Source organism: Notolepis coatsorum, assembly GCF_963971535.1.
Source record: "Notolepis coatsorum genome assembly, chromosome: 2".
NCBI lineage: Eukaryota > Metazoa > Chordata > Actinopteri > Aulopiformes > Paralepididae > Notolepis > Notolepis coatsorum.
The window spans coordinates 835,547-853,142 of record NC_140166.1 but is presented as its reverse complement, the minus strand read 5'-3'; the positions used below and the strand labels follow the sequence as shown (position 1 = coordinate 853,142).

Genomic DNA, 17,596 nt, shown 5'->3' with positions numbered 1-17,596 from the left:
CTAACATACAACTGTGTTTTACTAACTCCAACTGGGACTATTGCCGCTGTCCCACTGCATGTTGATGTTATGAACTCCTCCTAACGTGACCGGAGCTGAAGGTGCCACACGCTAAAATGTCCGTGGGGACCTGCGCCAACCCATAGATAGTTCCAACTCACCGAATTACGTAATCTACCACAGTTGCACTCAATATTTAAATAATGTTAGTCTAAATAAATGTAGACAGATAATGTATGTATTTTAAAAATAGAATGAACAGAGCAGTGTTGTTTTTAAACAGTACAGTGTGTGTGTGTGTTAGTTTGATGTATGCTGCCAGTTAATACTATGACAAATGTAGCCTATATTTTTCAGTCAGTTCGGTCTTTGTGTGCCAAACATTATTTAAGGCTGTAAACACTTCCTCCTCGTGGTAAAATGATGTCAAACTGCCTCATTCTTTCAGTTTTTGCATGACTACGTCCTTGAGAATAATTGAAAAGTTGGATTATTTTTAGGCTATATATATCTTATGCTGATTCTGGTATTTTTGGAGTTACATTTTCTTTTTTTTAATAAAAAACTATATCGAACCGAACCGAAAACCGTGACCACAAAACCGAGGTACGTACCGAACCGTGGGTTTTGTGAACCGTCCCACCCCTAGTGGTGACGGGATGTTTTTTTTCTCTGAAATGTAATTGAGTAAAAGTACAAGTATACCAACCTAATAATACTTGAGTAAAGTACAAATCCCCCAAAACAGTAATTAAGTATTGTAACGAAGAACTCAAGTACTTTACACCTGTGGTCACCTGACACCTGTAACGTGTCTTACAGCCTGAGAGAGTCCAGACCCCGGAGCCGCACAGACGCAGTTACCGTGACAACGACCGTCCCCGCCGCTCCCCGTCGCCACGCTACAGACGCAGCCGCTCGCCCCAGCGCCGGTCAGTCAGACAGCAACACTGTACATCTGTCGTATGGGTTTGATTTGTGCCCGTCTGGTCCCGGTGGGCTCGTCAGAAAGACCTGTACGCTGGTCGGACACAATGCCCCCTACTGCCCCAGTTCAACCTCCATCCTACCACCCCCTACTGCCCCAGTTCAACCTCCATCCTACCCCCTACTGCCCCAGTTCAACCTCCATCCTACCACCTACTGCCCCAGTTCAACCTCCATCCTACCACCTACTGCCCCAGTTCAACCTCCATCCTACCACCTACTGCCCCAGTTCAACCTCCATCCTACCACCCCCTACTGCCCCAGTTCAACCTCCATCCTACCACCCCCTACTGCCCCAGTTCAACCTCCATCCTACCACCCCCTACTGCCCCAGTTCAACCTCCATCCTACCACCCCCCTACTGCCCCAGTTCAACCTCCATCCTACCCCCTACTGCCCCAGTTCAACCTCCATCCTACCACCCACCTACTGCCCCAGTTCAACCTCCATCCTACCCCCTACTGCCCCAGTTCAACCTCCATCCTACCACCCCCTACTGCCCCAGTTCAACCTCCATCCTACCACCCCCCTACTGCCCCAGTTCAACCTCCATCCTACCACCTCCTACTGCCCCAGTTCAACCTCCATCCTACCACCCACCTACTGCCCCAGTTCAACCTCCATCCTACCACCCACCTACTGCCCCAGTTCAACCTCCATCCACCCACCTACTGCCCCAGTTCAACCTCCATCCTACCACCTACTGCCCCAGTTCAACCTCCATCCTACCACCTACTGCCCCAGTTCAACCTCCATCCTACCCCCTACTGCCCCAGTTCAACCTCCATCCTACCACCTACTGCCCCAGTTCAACCTCCATCCTACCACCTACTGCCCCAGTTCAACCTCCATCCTACCACCTACTGCCCCAGTTCAACCTCCATCCTACCACCACCTACTGCCCCAGTTCAACCTCCATCCTACCACCTCCTACTGCCCCAGTTCAACCTCCATCCTACCACCTCCTACTGCCCCAGTTCAACCTCCATCCTACCACCTCCTACTGCCCCAGTTCAACCTCCATCCTACCATCCAACCACCTACTGCCCCAGTTCAACCTCCATCCTACCCCCTACTGCCCCAGTTCAACCTCCATCCTACCACCCTCCTACTGCCCCAGTTCAACCTCCATCCTACCCCCTACTGCCCCAGTTCAACCTCCATCCTACCACCTACTGCCCCAGTTCAACCTCCATCCTACCATCTACTGCCCCAGTTCAACCTCCATCCTACCACCTCCTACTGCCCCAGTTCAACCTCCATCCTACCACCCTCCTACTGCCCCAGTTCAACCTCCATCCTACCATCCTACCACCTACTGCCCCAGTTCAACCTCCATCCTACCATCTACTGCCCCAGTTCAACCTCCATCCTACCACCTACTGCCCCAGTTCAACCTCCATCCTACCACCCTCCTACTGCCCCAGTTCAACCTCCATCCTACCACCCCCCTACTGCCCCAGTTCAACCACCATCCTACCACCCACCTACTGCCCCAGTTCAACCTCCATCCTACCACCCCCCTACTGCCCCAGTTCAACCTCCATCCTACCACCCCCCTACTGCCCCAGTTCAACCTCCATCCTACCATCCAACCACCTACTGCCCCAGTTCAACCTCCATCCTACCATCCAACCACCTACTGCCCCAGTTCAACCTCCATCCTACCACCCACCTACTGCCCCAGTTCAACCTCCATCCACCCACCTACTGCCCCAGTTCAACCTCCATCCTACCACCTACTGCCCCAGTTCAACCTCCATCCTACCACCTACTGCCCCAGTTCAACCTCCATCCTACCCCCTACTGCCCCAGTTCAACCTCCATCCTACCACCCACCTACTGCCCCAGTTCAACCTCCATCCTACCACCTACTGCCCCAGTTCAACCTCCATCCTACCACCTACTGCCCCAGTTCAACCTCCATCCTACCCCCTACTGCCCCAGTTCAACCTCCATCCTACCACCTACTGCCCCAGTTCAACCTCCATCCTACCACCTACTGCCCCAGTTCAACCTCCATCCTACCACCTACTGCCCCAGTTCAACCTCCATCCTACCATCTACTGCCCCAGTTCAACCTCCATCCTACCACCCACCTACTGCCCCAGTTCAACCTCCATCCTACCACCTCCTACTGCCCCAGTTCAACCTCCATCCTACCATCCAACCACCTACTGCCCCAGTTCAACCTCCATCCTACCACCCTCCTACTGCCCCAGTTCAACCTCCATCCTACCCCCTACTGCCCCAGTTCAACCTCCATCCTACCACCCACCTACTGCCCCAGTTCAACCTCCATCCTACCACCCCCCTACTGCCCCAGTTCAACCTCCATCCTACCACCCCCCTACTGCCCCAGTTCAACCTCCATCCTACCACCTCCTACTGCCCCAGTTCAACCTCCATCCTACCACCCCCCTACTGCCCCAGTTCAACCTCCATCCTACCACCCCCCTACTGCCCCAGTTCAACCTCCATCCTACCACCCCCTACTGCCCCAGTTCAACCTCCATCCTACCACCCCCTACTGCCCCAGTTCAACCTCCATCCTACCACCCCCCCTACTGCCCCAGTTCAACCTCCATCCTACCATCCAACCACCTACTGCCCCAGTTCAACCACCTGCTCCATCCAACAATCTGCTGCCCCAGTTCAACCACCTGCTCCATCCAACCATCTACTGCCCCAGTTCAACCACCTGCTCCATCCAACCACCTACTGCCCCAGTTCAACCTCCATCCTACCATCCAACCACCTACTGCCCCAGTTCAACCACCTGCTCCATCCAACAATCTGCTGCCCCAGTTCAACCACCTGCTCCATCCAACCATCTACTGCCCCAGTTCAACCACCTGCTCCATCCAACCACCTACTGCCCCAGTTCAACCACCTGCTCCATCCAACAATCTGCTGCCCCAGTTCAACCACCTGCTCCATCCAACCATCTACTGCCCCAGTTCAACCACCTGCTCCATCCAACCACCTACTGCCCCAGTTCAACCACCTGCTCCATCCAACAATCTGCTGCCCCAGTTCAACCACCTGCTCCATCCAACCATCTACTGCCCCAGTTCAACCACCTGCTCCATCCAACCACCTACTGCCCCAGTTCAACCACCTGCTCCATCCAACCACCTACTGCCCCAGTTCAACCACCTGCTCCATCCAACCACCTACTGCCCCAGTTCAACCTCCATCCTACCATCCAACCACCTACTGCCCCAGTTCAACCACCTGCTCCATCCAACAATCTGCTGCCCCAGTTCAACCACCTGCTCCATCCAACCATCTACTGCCCCAGTTCAACCACCTGCTCCATCCAACCACCTACTGCCCCAGTTCAACCACCTGCTCCATCCAACAATCTGCTGCCCCAGTTCAACCACCTGCTCCATCCAACCATCTACTGCCCCAGTTCAACCACCTGCTCCATCCAACCACCTACTGCCCCAGTTCAACCACCTGCTCCATCCAACAATCTGCTGCCCCAGTTCAACCACCTGCTCCATCCAACCATCTACTGCCCCAGTTCAACCACCTGCTCCATCCAACCACCTACTGCCCCAGTTCAACCACCTGCTCCATCCAACCACCTACTGCCCCAGTTCAACCACCTGCTCCATCCAACCACCTACTGCCCCAGTTCAACCACCTGCTGTGTCCCCAGTACAACACCAACCACCTGCTGTGTCCCCAGTACAACACCAACCACCTGCTGTGTCCCCAGTACAACACCAACCACCTGCTGTGTCCCCAGTACAACACCAACCACCTGCTGTGTCCCCAGTACAACACCAACCACCTGCTGTGTCCCCAGTACAACACCAACCTGCTGTGTCCCCAGTACAACACCAACCACCTGCTGTGTCCCCAGTACAACACCAACCTGCTGTGTCCCCAGTACAACACCAACCACCTGCTGTGTCCCCAGTACAACACCAACCACCTGCTGTGTCCCCAGTACAACACCAACCACCTGCTGTGTCCCCAGTACAACACCAACCTGCTGTGTCCCCAGTACAACACCAACCACCTGCTGTGTCCCCAGTACAACACCAACCTGCTGTGTCCCCAGTACAACACCAACCACCTGCTGTGTCCCCAGTACAACACCAACCACCTGCTGTGTCCCCAGTACAACACCAACCACCTGCTGTGTCCCCAGTACAACACCAACCACCTGCTGTGTCCCCAGTACAACACCAACCACCTGCTGTGTCCCCAGTACAACACCAACCACCTGCTGTGTCCCCAGTACAACACCAACCACCTGCTGTGTCCCCAGTACAACACCAACCACATGAAACTGGTCTGACTTGTAAAAAGGTCATTTCTAAATAAAAATGCTGACGTTTTTCTCTTTTTTATTTCCTTCCAGGAGGAGCCGGTCACCAAAGAGGCAAAGAAGGTATGTGAACTAATAACTAATAACTCCTGAATACAACTGAACAGGTTCAAACTAGTGATGTCAATAGATAAAAAAAAAAATTAACTAATTAATCTCTCAATTTTCTGTAATTAATCTAGATTAAAAATAGCATTTTTCTAATTAAGACCGAAGCTTGTAACAGATATTTACTTGAGTAAAATCATGGATTTAATGTCAAATCAACACAAAGAAAGTATATTTAGATTCAAAGACTATTTTAATAGCTTTCTTTGATCTTTGAATACAGTTTCTCTCCTGTGAAATACAAATGTTCAACAGAACCATCAACATTGACTCAGCTTTAAAGACCTCTCTCTTATATCTGCAGCGCTAACAGAAATAAAAACAACCCAGGCCCGTGTTAAAGTGCAGATTGGCTTAGAGGACGATAATGTCTTGTATGAACTACCAGTGATATAAATCATGTTAACAACAAAAATGTGTTCCATCTTCATGTCAGATGATTTTCAAAAAGGTGCATGAGTCAATGCAAAAAAAGAACAAGCAAATATACTGCTGAAAGTTCAGAACGTTGAAGATTTTTCACTCCATAAATTAATCTCAAGTTAAAGCATTAACTTTGACAGCCATTGGACCTCATGCACTAACTTGTAAATAACCGTGTAGGAAGTTCACAAGAGAACCTATGACAGTCCTATGTTGTTGCTAATCAACTAGATTTATAATGTATATTATTAATTATGGCCTACATGAAAGGAATGTGGTGTGCTGAGAGCAGAATGTAGATGTGTCCATTCTATTCCATTATAGCTATATCTGTGCGATTTGAGTTTACTTCTTATTTATGTATTCATTCACTGTCATTTGCAGTGTTTGTTGAGCTTTTATTTATTTTTGGACATCATGATGCCTCAGCATGACTAAATGTAAAACGTAATTTTGAATGATACAAATATTGTCGTATTTATTATAATTATTTAATTCCGAGGATGTCTAATCGACGTGAACGCAATCACCATGATTTCTCCCAAATAAGAACACGGCGCACACCAGTCTGTCTGACTAAGACTGCTCTTCCGCGCTCGTAAATCCTACTCTTAGCTACGAGTGAATCACCGAGAAGGAACCGTTCATGAATGTCAAAATCGGCCCGAAAATGTTGTAAGTGGAGCTACGATGAAATTAGCTCATACTTTTCTCATAAGTCTGTTGATGAATGAGGACCGTTCACTTTAGTGATGGTTGTAGGTATGACCATTAACACTTTGAATGCCAGCCACGACATAACACGTGTTATCAGCCCGCCCCCTGAATGCCCAGCACGACAATTAGCACGATTTAAAAAAAAAATTAGCGATCTGAATTCATATTTCATCAACCGAGTCTACCGTTGGGAAACCAGCCCCATCAGGAGCTCAGATGTGAAAAAAGCGCCCCCTATCGTCTCCCAGATGGTAATGCACCCTTTTGGAATGGACTCAATGAAAATGGATGAGAATTTTTTTTTCCGGAATCCACATTTTACTTCTCACGTATGTAACCAGAGATGATCCCAGTCATTGTGGAGCCTCAGAACAGTGTGTAATATGTGTTTTACAGTATGTAGCGTTGGATCAATAAAAGGATTGATTTTTGGAATGGCGATCAGGAATTGGAATAATCTTTTTGGATACCATCTGATCTCGGGTAAGGAATCTATTTTACCAGTCTTAGGATAATCAGACCCGTTTTCACAGAGATATAAGCTTTTCCCCTATGTGTCATATGGCTGTTTGGCTGTGCGAGCGATCAGGAAATATATCAGATCGCATATCAGATCGCCTATATAGCGTGCATACGTACACATATACTATCGATAATCTAGCGTTTATTTGAAAACTATTCATAAATAGGCCGAAAAATTGGAGTTTTTTGTTTTCCTTGAACGAGGGCTTTTCAAGATGCTATAAAACGGAAATTAACCGATAAAAAAACAATCCGCTTCGACAATGTTGACTGGAAAATGAGTCATTGATAAGCGACGGGCAGATTAGACACATAGCCATAATTTAAAACATAGATTAGGCGATATTAACGCTAACATTGAAATGGATGGTGGGCATTCAAGCACTAAATCGTGCGCCCCCTGCTGGGCACTGAACGTGTTAACACAGGGGTCTGTGTGTGTGGCCCTCGGTATTCAGTATCACCCTGGGAACCCAGTAAAGGCCTCTGCATGCTACAGAAACTTCAAAGCAACTGCAACACAACATCGACAAAGCAACAGTGTTTTAGACACTCTGCCTTTATGCTTCTGCAACATCGACGCGCAAAGTTAGTTTAACTAAAGTTAGTTTAGGTTCGTGTTAACGTTAGATAATGTACAAAATAAACGTATTTCCGGTGATTTTAGACGTCGCTCTTTTATTTTGAAATCCCCCGACCGGAAGTGTTATAGTGTCTGTTGCTAGCAGCTTAACTTTCTGTGCTTTTCGAGCTAACGTTACCGTAACGTCATTAGTTTCCAATGGAGAGGACCTCGGCTCACATGCAGCTCAAACTACCGTAATTCCTCTAATAGTAACCGGTATTCAATTAAAAACCGGGTCTCTATTAATGACCGGGTGCGCTGTTGAGCTAAGCAATTATAAGCCGGCCTCCTAATACAAGCCGGGTTTCATGTATATGCTGGCCTGGCTGTGCAGTAAATACCATATAATGGTATGGTGTTAATGTTTACCAAGAGAGTAAGCCTACCTCAGAATTGTATAAAACGAAGTTATTATTATTACAGTATTGTGATTGCACTATTTTACTTTATTTTACTTTTTTTGACCACCTGTAATTGCACTGTTTACTACCGTATTTCATACAGTACATGGTTTCAATAAATGAACCCAGTACATTTTACTGGGTTCAAACTGACACAAAATGTTGATTTATTCATTATGATCTGTTTGAAAATTAGAAATATAGGCCTCTCTCTTATACATGCCTCCTCCTAATACAAGCCTGGTATCAGCTACAGTTGAAACAAATACAAGCCGGGGTTACTATTAGAGGAATTACGGTACCTATTGGAATAAATTAATTGATTGATGTTTAACTTGTCCCTGTGTGTGTCCAGTCATTTTGACTAGCAAACGTTGTATTTAACGTTACCTCAGGATACCATTGTATTTAGTTGGTTAGCTATGTAGCTAATGTGGATATCATTTTAAATAGCACCAATGCTAGCTGGCTGGCTACAGCTTTATTTACTAAATTATGGAGGCTTTTTAATCGTCAAGGTAAGAGAGGATTTGTCATGATCAACTGAAGGCGTATGCTATGGAACAATATGTGCTTGGGTTTTCAGAAAAAGGCCAGTTATGACACTAATTATTTAGCATCAACGCTGGCTGGCTACAACAATGGCGGATGGTATTCTCTGCAAGACCAATATTATTCTATGACAGCCCCGCCCCCATTCGCTAACCAACGAATCACTGCTACGCAATATCAACGCAACGGTTGTTTAGGTTAGATTTTGGAGACATGTACGCAGCATCCTCGCAACACAGTCTACAAGACCCTAAACAACAACCGCGCTGAAATCGCGCTGATGTTGTGTTGAAGTTGCTTTGAAGTTGCTGTAGCATGTAGAGGCCTTAAGGCTGAGACCACTTATCGATTTTTTTGCATGTGTAAAAAAAAATATATATATATATATATATACTTTATACTGTATTCTGCATTCTGCACTGCATTCAATATGCAGCGCACTCCTCCATCACATCCAGAGACCACGACTATAACATGAGATGGATCACTGTGGTAGTTTTGAATCGGGAAATCTGTAACACTAAATATGGAGGCAACAACAAAGAATTGCTGCAAAATAAACATAAATGTGCTGTTTAAATAATAATATATATTTTCTTTTTTATAAATACTAATAAAAATATCGCTATTTATCGATAAATTTGACCCGATTTATCGATTCTTCCAAATGGCATATCGTCTCAGCCTTAGAACCCAGACTCAAACATGCCAGCACTCTTGTAATACGGGACCCACTTCAAACTGTCCCGTTTTGAATCTTGCTTCCCACCGTCGTCATGGTCAGTGGATGAACAGGTGAGTCTTTCTGCTCTGACTCTGCGGTGGTCTGTCTCCGTGGTAACTGCATGTCTGTCCGTGTGACCCCCCCCCCCCTCCCCGTCTCCAGCCCGTCCCCCAGGAGAGAGCGTCACCGCAGCAAGAGCCCCCGGCGCCATCGCAGCCGGTCCAGAGAGAGACGTCACCGATCCAAGTCCCCTGGTACAGTATATGAATGAATACGTTTATTTTTGAACATGTATTCTCTACATTCCTCCAAACAAATCACATTCAAGCTCCGTCAAACAGAACAATCATAATAAAAAAGAAATGATAAACAAAAAGTCAAGAGCAATGTAGTTAGTTAGTCGACATGTTCAAAAAAGGAGTAGAGGGAAACTCAGCTTATTGATCCCTACCCCCTTACATTTACATTTGTTCTTCCATTCATTTTACTTGATATAACATAATTTAGTATAATACATTATAGAATATACTTTTACTTATAGTACAAAAAGAGAACTTGAGTCGCTTGACAGCAGTGAATACAGTACAGCACTACATAACACAATATAACATAACTTTGTTTATCCTCATTACTCATTTCTATATTTCTCTAATGTGTATTTTTTTATCTGCTTTTTAAATTGTGCCATATGTTTACTCGGTTTGATGTATTCAGGTAAATTATTCCACAACTTCACTCCACACACCGATATGCACATACTTTTCAGCGTAGTGTGTAGTACCATTGGTTGTTTAAGATTCCCTCTCCCTCTTAAGTTATATTCTCCTTCCCTGTCTCTGAACCATTTTTTAATGTTGCCTGGGATTAATTTATATCTGGCTTTGTATACAATGAGGGCAGTTTTGAAATCAACTAGGTCCATACATTTCAATGTTTGTAGCATAGTTATCATATTACACTATGTCCCCTGGTGCAGTATATCTATCATATTACACTATGTCCCCTGGTGCAGTATATCTATCATATTACACTATGTCCTCTGGTACAGTATATCTATCATATTACACTATGTCCCCTGGTACAGTATATCTATCATATTACACTATGTCCCCTGGTACAGTATATCTATCATATTACACTATGTCCCCTGGTACAGTATATCTATCATATTACACTATGTCCCCTGGTACAGTATATCTATTATATTACACTATGTCCCCTGGTGCAGTATATCTATCATATTACACTATGTCCCCTGGTACAGTATATCTATCATATTACACTATGTCCCCTGGTGCAGTATATCTATCATATTACACTATGTCCCCTGGTACAGTATATCTATCATATTACACTATGTCCTCTGGTACAGTATATCTATCATATTACACTATGTCCTCTGGTGCAGTATATCTATCATATTACACTATGTCCCCTGGTGCAGTATATCTATCATATTACACTATGTCCCCTGGTGCAGTATATCTATCATATTACACTATGTCCTCTGGTACAGTATATCTATCATATTACACTATGTCCCCTGGTGCAGTATATCTATCATATTACACTATGTCCCCTGGTACAGTATATCTATCATATTACACTATGTCCTCTGGTACAGTATATCTATCATATTACACTATGTCCTCTGGTGCAGTATATCTATCATATTACACTATGTCCTCTGGTGCAGTATATCTATCATATTACACTATGTCCTCTGGTACAGTATATCTATCATATTACACTATGTCCTCTGGTGCAGTATATCTATCATATTACACTATGTCCTCTGGTACAGTATATCTATCATATTACACTATGTCCTCTGGTACAGTATATCTATCATATTACACTATGTCCTCTGGTGCAGTATATCTATCATATTACACTATGTCCCCTGGTGCAGTATATCTATCATATTACACTATGTCCTCTGGTGCAGTATATCTATCATATTACACTATGTCCTCTGGTTCTAACACCTCTGGTTCTAACACCTCTGGTTCTAACACCTCTGGTTCTAACACCTCTGGTTCTAACACCTCTGGTTCTAACACCTCTGGCTCTAACACCTCTGGCTCTAACACCTCTGGTTCTAACACCTCTGGTTCTAACACCTCTGGTTCTAACACCTCTGGTTCTAACACCTCTGGTTCTAACACCTCTGGTTCTAACACCTCTGGTTCTAACACCTCTGCTGGTTCTAACACCTCTGCTGGTTCTAACACCTCTGGTTCTAACACCTCTGGTTCTAACACCTCTGGTTCTAACACCTCTGCTGGTTCTAACACCTCTGCTGGTTCTAACACCTCTGGTTCTAACACCTCTGGTTCTAACACCTCTGGTTCTAACACCTCTGGTTCTAACACCTCTGGCTCTAACACCTCTGGTTCTAACACCTCTGGTTTTAACACCTCTGGTTCTAACACCTCTGGTTCTAACACCTCTGGTTCTAACACCTCTGGTTCTAACACCTCTGGTTCTAACACCTCTGGTTCTAACACCTCTGCTGGTTCTAACACCTCTGCTGGTTCTAACACCTCTGCTGGTTCTAACACCTCTGGTTCTAACACCTCTGGTTCTAACACCTCTGGTTCTAACACCTCTGGCTCTAACACCTCTGGTTCTAACACCTCTGGTTCTAACACCTCTGGCTCTAACACCTCTGGTTCTAACACCTCTGGTTCTAACACCTCTGGTTCTAACACCTCTGGCTCTAACACCTCTGGTTCTAACACCTCTGGTTCTAACACCTCTGGTTCTAACACCTCTGGCTCTAACACCTCTGGTTCTAACACCTCTGGTTCTAACACCTCTGGCTCTAACACCTCTGGTTCTAACACCTCTGGTTCTAACACTTCTGGTTCTAACACTTCTGGTTCTAACACCTCTGGTTCTAACACCTCTGGTTCTAACACCTCTGGTTCTAACACCTCTGGTTCTAACACCTCTGGTTCTAACACCTCTGGTTCTAACACCTCTGGCTCTAACACCTCTGGTTCTAACACCTCTGGTTCTAACACCTCTGGCTCTAACACCTCTGGCTCTAACACCTCTGGTTCTAACACCTCTGGCTCTAACACCTCTGGTTCTAACACCTCTGGTTCTAACACCTCTGGTTCTCTGGTTCTAACACCTCTGGTTCTAACACCTCTGGTTCTAACACCTCTGGTTCTAACACCTCTGGTTCTAACACCTCTGGTTCTAACACCTCTGGCTCTAACACCTCTGGCTCTAACACCTCTGGTTCTCTGGTTCTAACACCTCTGGCTCTAACACCTCTGGTTCTAACACCTCTGGTTCTCTGGTTCTAACACCTCTGGTTCTAACACCTCTGCTCTGGTTCTCACCAGGTCACCACAGAAGCCACAAGCACCGCAGCCACTCCAAGTCTCCCGAGCCGCGAGAGCAGAGGTGAGTGGAAGACCGAAGAACTAACTTGTATCTCTGTCTGAGGTCAATGTCAACGTATATATTCTCTGTCTTTCATGTCTTGTTTCATTTGAACTAGAGTGATGACTCTCAACCTGAGCTGGCATTTTGTTACGCCAGTGCCTTTACGTCTAGTGGTAGTAGTTTAGTAATAGTAGTTTATTAGTAGTAATAGTTTAGTAGTTTTGTTTAGTAGTAGTAGTTTAGTAGTGTAGTTTAGTAGTAGTATAGTTTAGTAGTGTAGTAGTGTAGTAGTAGTTTCGTTTAGTAGTAGTAGTTTAGTAGTAGTATAGTTTAGTAGTAGTATAGTTTAGTAGTAGTTTAGTAGTAGTATAGTTTAGTAGTAGTATAGTTTAGTAGTAGTTTAGTAGTAGTATAGTTTAGTAGTAGTATAGTTTAGTAGTAGTTTCGTTTAGTAGTAGTAGTTTAGTAGTGTAGTTTAGTAGTAGTATAGTTTAGTAGTTTAGTAGTAGTAGTTTAGTAGTTTTGTTTAGTAGTGTAGTTTAGTAGTAGTAGTAGTAGTTTAGTAGTGTAGTTTAGTAGTAGTTTTGTTTAGTAGTGTAGTTTAGTAGTAGTTTTGTTTAGTAGTGTAGTTTAGTAGTAGTATAGTTTAGTAGTAGTAGTTTTGTTTAGTAGTAGTAGTGTGTAGTAGTAGTTTAGTAGTAATGTAGTTTAGTTGTATTAGTGTAGTTTAGTAGTAGTAGTAGTAGTAGTGTAGTTTAGTAGTAATGTAGTTTAGTTGTATTAGTTTAGTTTAGTAGTAGTAGTAGTAGTAGTGTAGTTTAGTAGTAGTAGTTTAGTAGTAGTGTAGTTTAGTAGTAGTAGTGTAGTTTAGTAGTAGTAGTAGTAGTATAGTTTAGTAGTAGTAGTTTAGTAGTAGTTTAGTAGTGTAGTTTAGTAGTAGTAGTAGTAGTAGTGTAGTTTAGTAGTAGTGTAGTTTAGTAGTAGTAGTAGTAGTAGTAGTAGTGTAGTAGTAGTAGTAGTGTAGTTTAGTAGTTTAGTAGTAGTGTAGTTTAGTAGTAGTAGTGTAGTTTAGTAGTAGTAGTAGTAGTAGTGTAGTTTAGTAGTAGTAGTTTAGTAGTAGTGTAGTTTAGTAGTAGTAGTAGTAGTAGTGTAGTTTAGTAGTAGTAGTGTAGTTTAGTAGTAGTAGTAGTGTAGTTTAGTAGTAGTAGTGTAGTTTAGTAGTAGTAGTAGTAGTAGTAGTAGTAGTAGTAGTGTAGTTTAGTAGTAGTAGTTTAGTAGTAGTGTAGTTTAGTAGTAGTTCTACTACATGAAGACTTTCTCCTGCCCCTTAATGTCCACATGTCCCTGCTAGCCAGTAGGGGGGGGGCGAATCACCAGATACCATATTATCAACAGACTATAACAATGATTGAGTTATATGTAAGGGATAATAATAATAATAAGGGAGGTCATTGTCGCAAAATAATTTACCGACACAGAGTTTAGAACGCAGTGAAGGTCAATTATTTTGCGACAATGACCGAGTATAGCTAAACATTATCCCGCTTATTACATGGCTAACTTACTAACAATATACCTAATTCATTTTACACCATCGACAAGACGAGATCAAATGCAGACGCGGTTGTTCTGTTGCTCCGCTGTCATCGGCGGCAGCCGGCAGGTTTGGACTTGATTGCACTGATGAGTGCAGCTGTGCATAATGGTAATGCTTAGCTTTTGTGACTGCCATCAAAATGCTTGATTGTGATTGGTCAATAGCGCTCTGTTACCCGTATCAGCGGTGATTATTGCGCGTTGCCCATGGCAGCGGTCAGTTATCGAGAAATAATTCACCGCTGTGATAAATGATAAAAAAAGATAAAAAAAATATATATATCTGTTTTACCTAATAACACTTTTTATTCTGTCCACCTCACTCAAATCATTGTATTGCAGTAAAATGGGACTCAATGCTTGGCTGAACTGTATCAATATGATATCGGCACTCAAATGATTGAGATATATTCCTGTATCGACCCCCACCCCCATTATCCAGCAGGGGGCGTATCTGATATCAGAAACCATGGAGCCCTAACTTTCATACAAACGATGCTCAACAAGGTTTGAATTAAATGGTTGAGCTTTTTACTGTTACTATGGTCCTAATTACTTGTATGAATATATGACTAAGATGGATGATTTATACCTTTCTTCTGTCCTAGGAGTTCAAAAAAGAGCCACAAGAAGAGTCGACGAAACGAGTGACAGTCTGTTTTTCTTAGTTTTTTTCTCTCCGATTCTATTTTTTTTTAGTTTTGTTTTAGTTTTTATTATTATTATTTTTATCATCAATCTGTCAAAAGTTGTATCAATAAACTCTTGTTACATTTTCTGGATTTCTTTTAAAGCAGTATTTTAGAAAGCAATTTAAATGTTTGATATTACTAGGGTTTACAATATTGTATTATAATATAACATTTTTAAATATCCCAGAATCATCCTAAACGACCTACCTTGGCATTATTCCTCCCAGACTAAAGAAGAACCATCCCAAATCCAGTAAATGTGGCTGCTTGTGAATTTAGACTTCATATAGCTCAGGAACTGAATATAAATATTGACATAATTGTACAGACCTAGACAGAACCAATCAGAGAGCAGATGGCTCATCACATGTACAGCATTTGTGATTTTTCTTTTGTTACATTTGAATTGATGGACCCCCCGGGTTTGCACCAGGTCATTGAAGTACTTAAAGTGGTTTGCACCAGGTCCTTGAAGTACTTAAAGTGGTCTGCACAAGGTCCTTGAAGTACTTAAAGTGGTAAAGGTTTGCACAAGGTCCTTGAAGTACTTAAAGTGGTAAAAGAAAAAAAAGCTAATGCCTGGAATTCCTTAAACAGCTAATTTTTTAACAAGGTGCTTATTAAAAAGTCCTTGGAATTCAAATCAACCATTCACATTGAAAGTTTTGTTCATCCATGACATTATCAAATTGTTCTGAATCAAGAAATTGCTTTTTTTCTTTTTATCTAAAGTGTAACTTTTTGTCGGAAACTTGTTTTAAGCCATAAATATTGCATCATTGTTTTCCAATAAAAATAAACGCATTTAAAAGTGAATTGGATCCTTTTAAATGCCCTTTTTAAAATGAAAAACAGTGCTTGGAAAAGTACTTGAAAGTCTTTGAATTGCATTTTGCAATGTCTGGGAATCCTGTAAATAGGAACTAAATGATTGAGAGTTAGTCATCCATAGTGGGACCCCAGCGTTCCGTCCGTCTGTAACAGTCAGAGATGTGCCGGGAGACGGTCTGCATTCACGCTCAGTTAAAACTTTCAATTGAATCAAGTTCAAGTTTCTTTATTAGTTGTCATACAGAAGTACAGAATACTTTTATATAAAATGCTTCTTTCTGTTTTGCTCCAGAGATTGTGCTAGATTATAGTAAGTATAAAATAGAAGTCAAGTACGTAGACAAAAAGTGTTCAATATATACAAATGTACAATGCAGAGTAGAAAAGTAACTGAGTTACAATACAATAATAGGGGTGGCTAACCAGTCAGAGACTAAGAGCCACAAAAATGACTGGTACCACAAAGAGCCACACCATATACCAGCGTTTCTCAACCTTTTTTTTCAGTCACTGCACCCTTCATGTGTTTATATGTCCCACCCTCTGGCCTCTGAAGTTGCTAATGTCTTTTTTATTTGGGCCTCACAGGGTTAACATCTTAAGCCCGAGATATACAGTAAAAGTGTATATTTTCAGCATTACGTTTGTTTACCAATTATTTTAACTGTTATTAGTGAAATATAAGATTATAGAAATCTAAGGGCATTGAGTCGGAAACCGGCGCATATTGACAGGAGGAAGTGGCACAGCCAAAAGTGACTGTAGTCTTTTTTTTTTTTAAACTTTGACCAGTCAGCTGGTTCTTTTAGCGTTTATCGCTTTTTCTGGTCAAGCATGACCGACAGAAACAGGTTGAATGGGGTATAGATCGGGGGAAAGACACTGAGAAAGTACGGCTTGTCCGGGAGTCGAACTCGTGTACCCCAGATCCGTGACGCGCACGGTTGTCCCCGACGCCGAAATAGCGTCCGAGGTACGCGGTGAGCTACTGGAGCTCCCCGACTGTAGTCTTTTGAAGGAAGAGACTCATGGCTTTCGAATTTCGAAAAACTACCCTACCCAGCTCACACCAGCCCCTGTCAATCATCTGACTTCTGGATTTACTTTTTTATTTCTTTTTATTTTTTGGGATTATCTCCCACAAACCTGAACGTTATTGCCATAAAACAGAACGCAGTTAGTTTCTCTGCAACGGTGTTGCAATACGATGAAAAATGGTGGAGAAATTTACATTATAAAAAAGATGGCAGAATTTAGTACTGTATCTACAAAACCTTCTGTTTAATCATCTTCCCTTTATTCATTTGCTTAGATTTTTCAGGTCTGGTCAATTTTAGCATGGTGTTATTCACAGTCAAAGATAATTTATTTTTTTAAATAGAATTGATATTCTCCTTTGGTTCATTACAATTTACTCAACCCTAGTAACAGACACACTATTTCTGACACTGATCCATATATGTCCATAGATTCAGATACCAAGAACATGCAAATGGACTATTTAAAAAAAAATTGTAAATGTTTATTCTACATCTTTATTTTTTTTTAATATATATTTTTTTATGGATGGAAGAGCCACACATTGACGGGCAAAGAGCCGCGGGTTGGCCACCCCTGCTATATACTATACAGTACAATGCAGAAATGGGATGAGGTACAATTTAGGTA

The 17,596-nt window shown here is 43.0% G+C and overlaps 1 protein-coding gene across 3 annotated transcripts in view; it reads left to right on the top strand.

Annotated features, from left to right (window-relative positions):
• The window catches only part of prpf38a (pre-mRNA processing factor 38A), a 35,731-nt gene extending 19,829 nt beyond the window's left edge, over nucleotides 1-15,902 (top strand). For 2 of the 3 annotated variants that reach the window (XM_084307635.1, XM_084307634.1), the window contains 5 exons: nucleotides 823-932; nucleotides 5,369-5,398; nucleotides 9,570-9,661; nucleotides 12,767-12,827; nucleotides 15,014-15,902. In XM_084307635.1, coding sequence (XP_084163761.1) covers nucleotides 823-932; nucleotides 5,369-5,398; nucleotides 9,570-9,661; nucleotides 12,767-12,827; nucleotides 15,014-15,056 — 336 coding nt within the window. In that variant the 3' untranslated portion in view covers nucleotides 15,057-15,902. The remainder of the gene's footprint in view (nucleotides 1-822; nucleotides 933-5,368; nucleotides 5,399-9,569; nucleotides 9,662-12,766; nucleotides 12,828-15,013) is intronic. The other variant, XR_014619388.1, reaches the window with a different exon arrangement.
• Nucleotides 15,903-17,596: the final 1,694 nt, after the last annotated feature.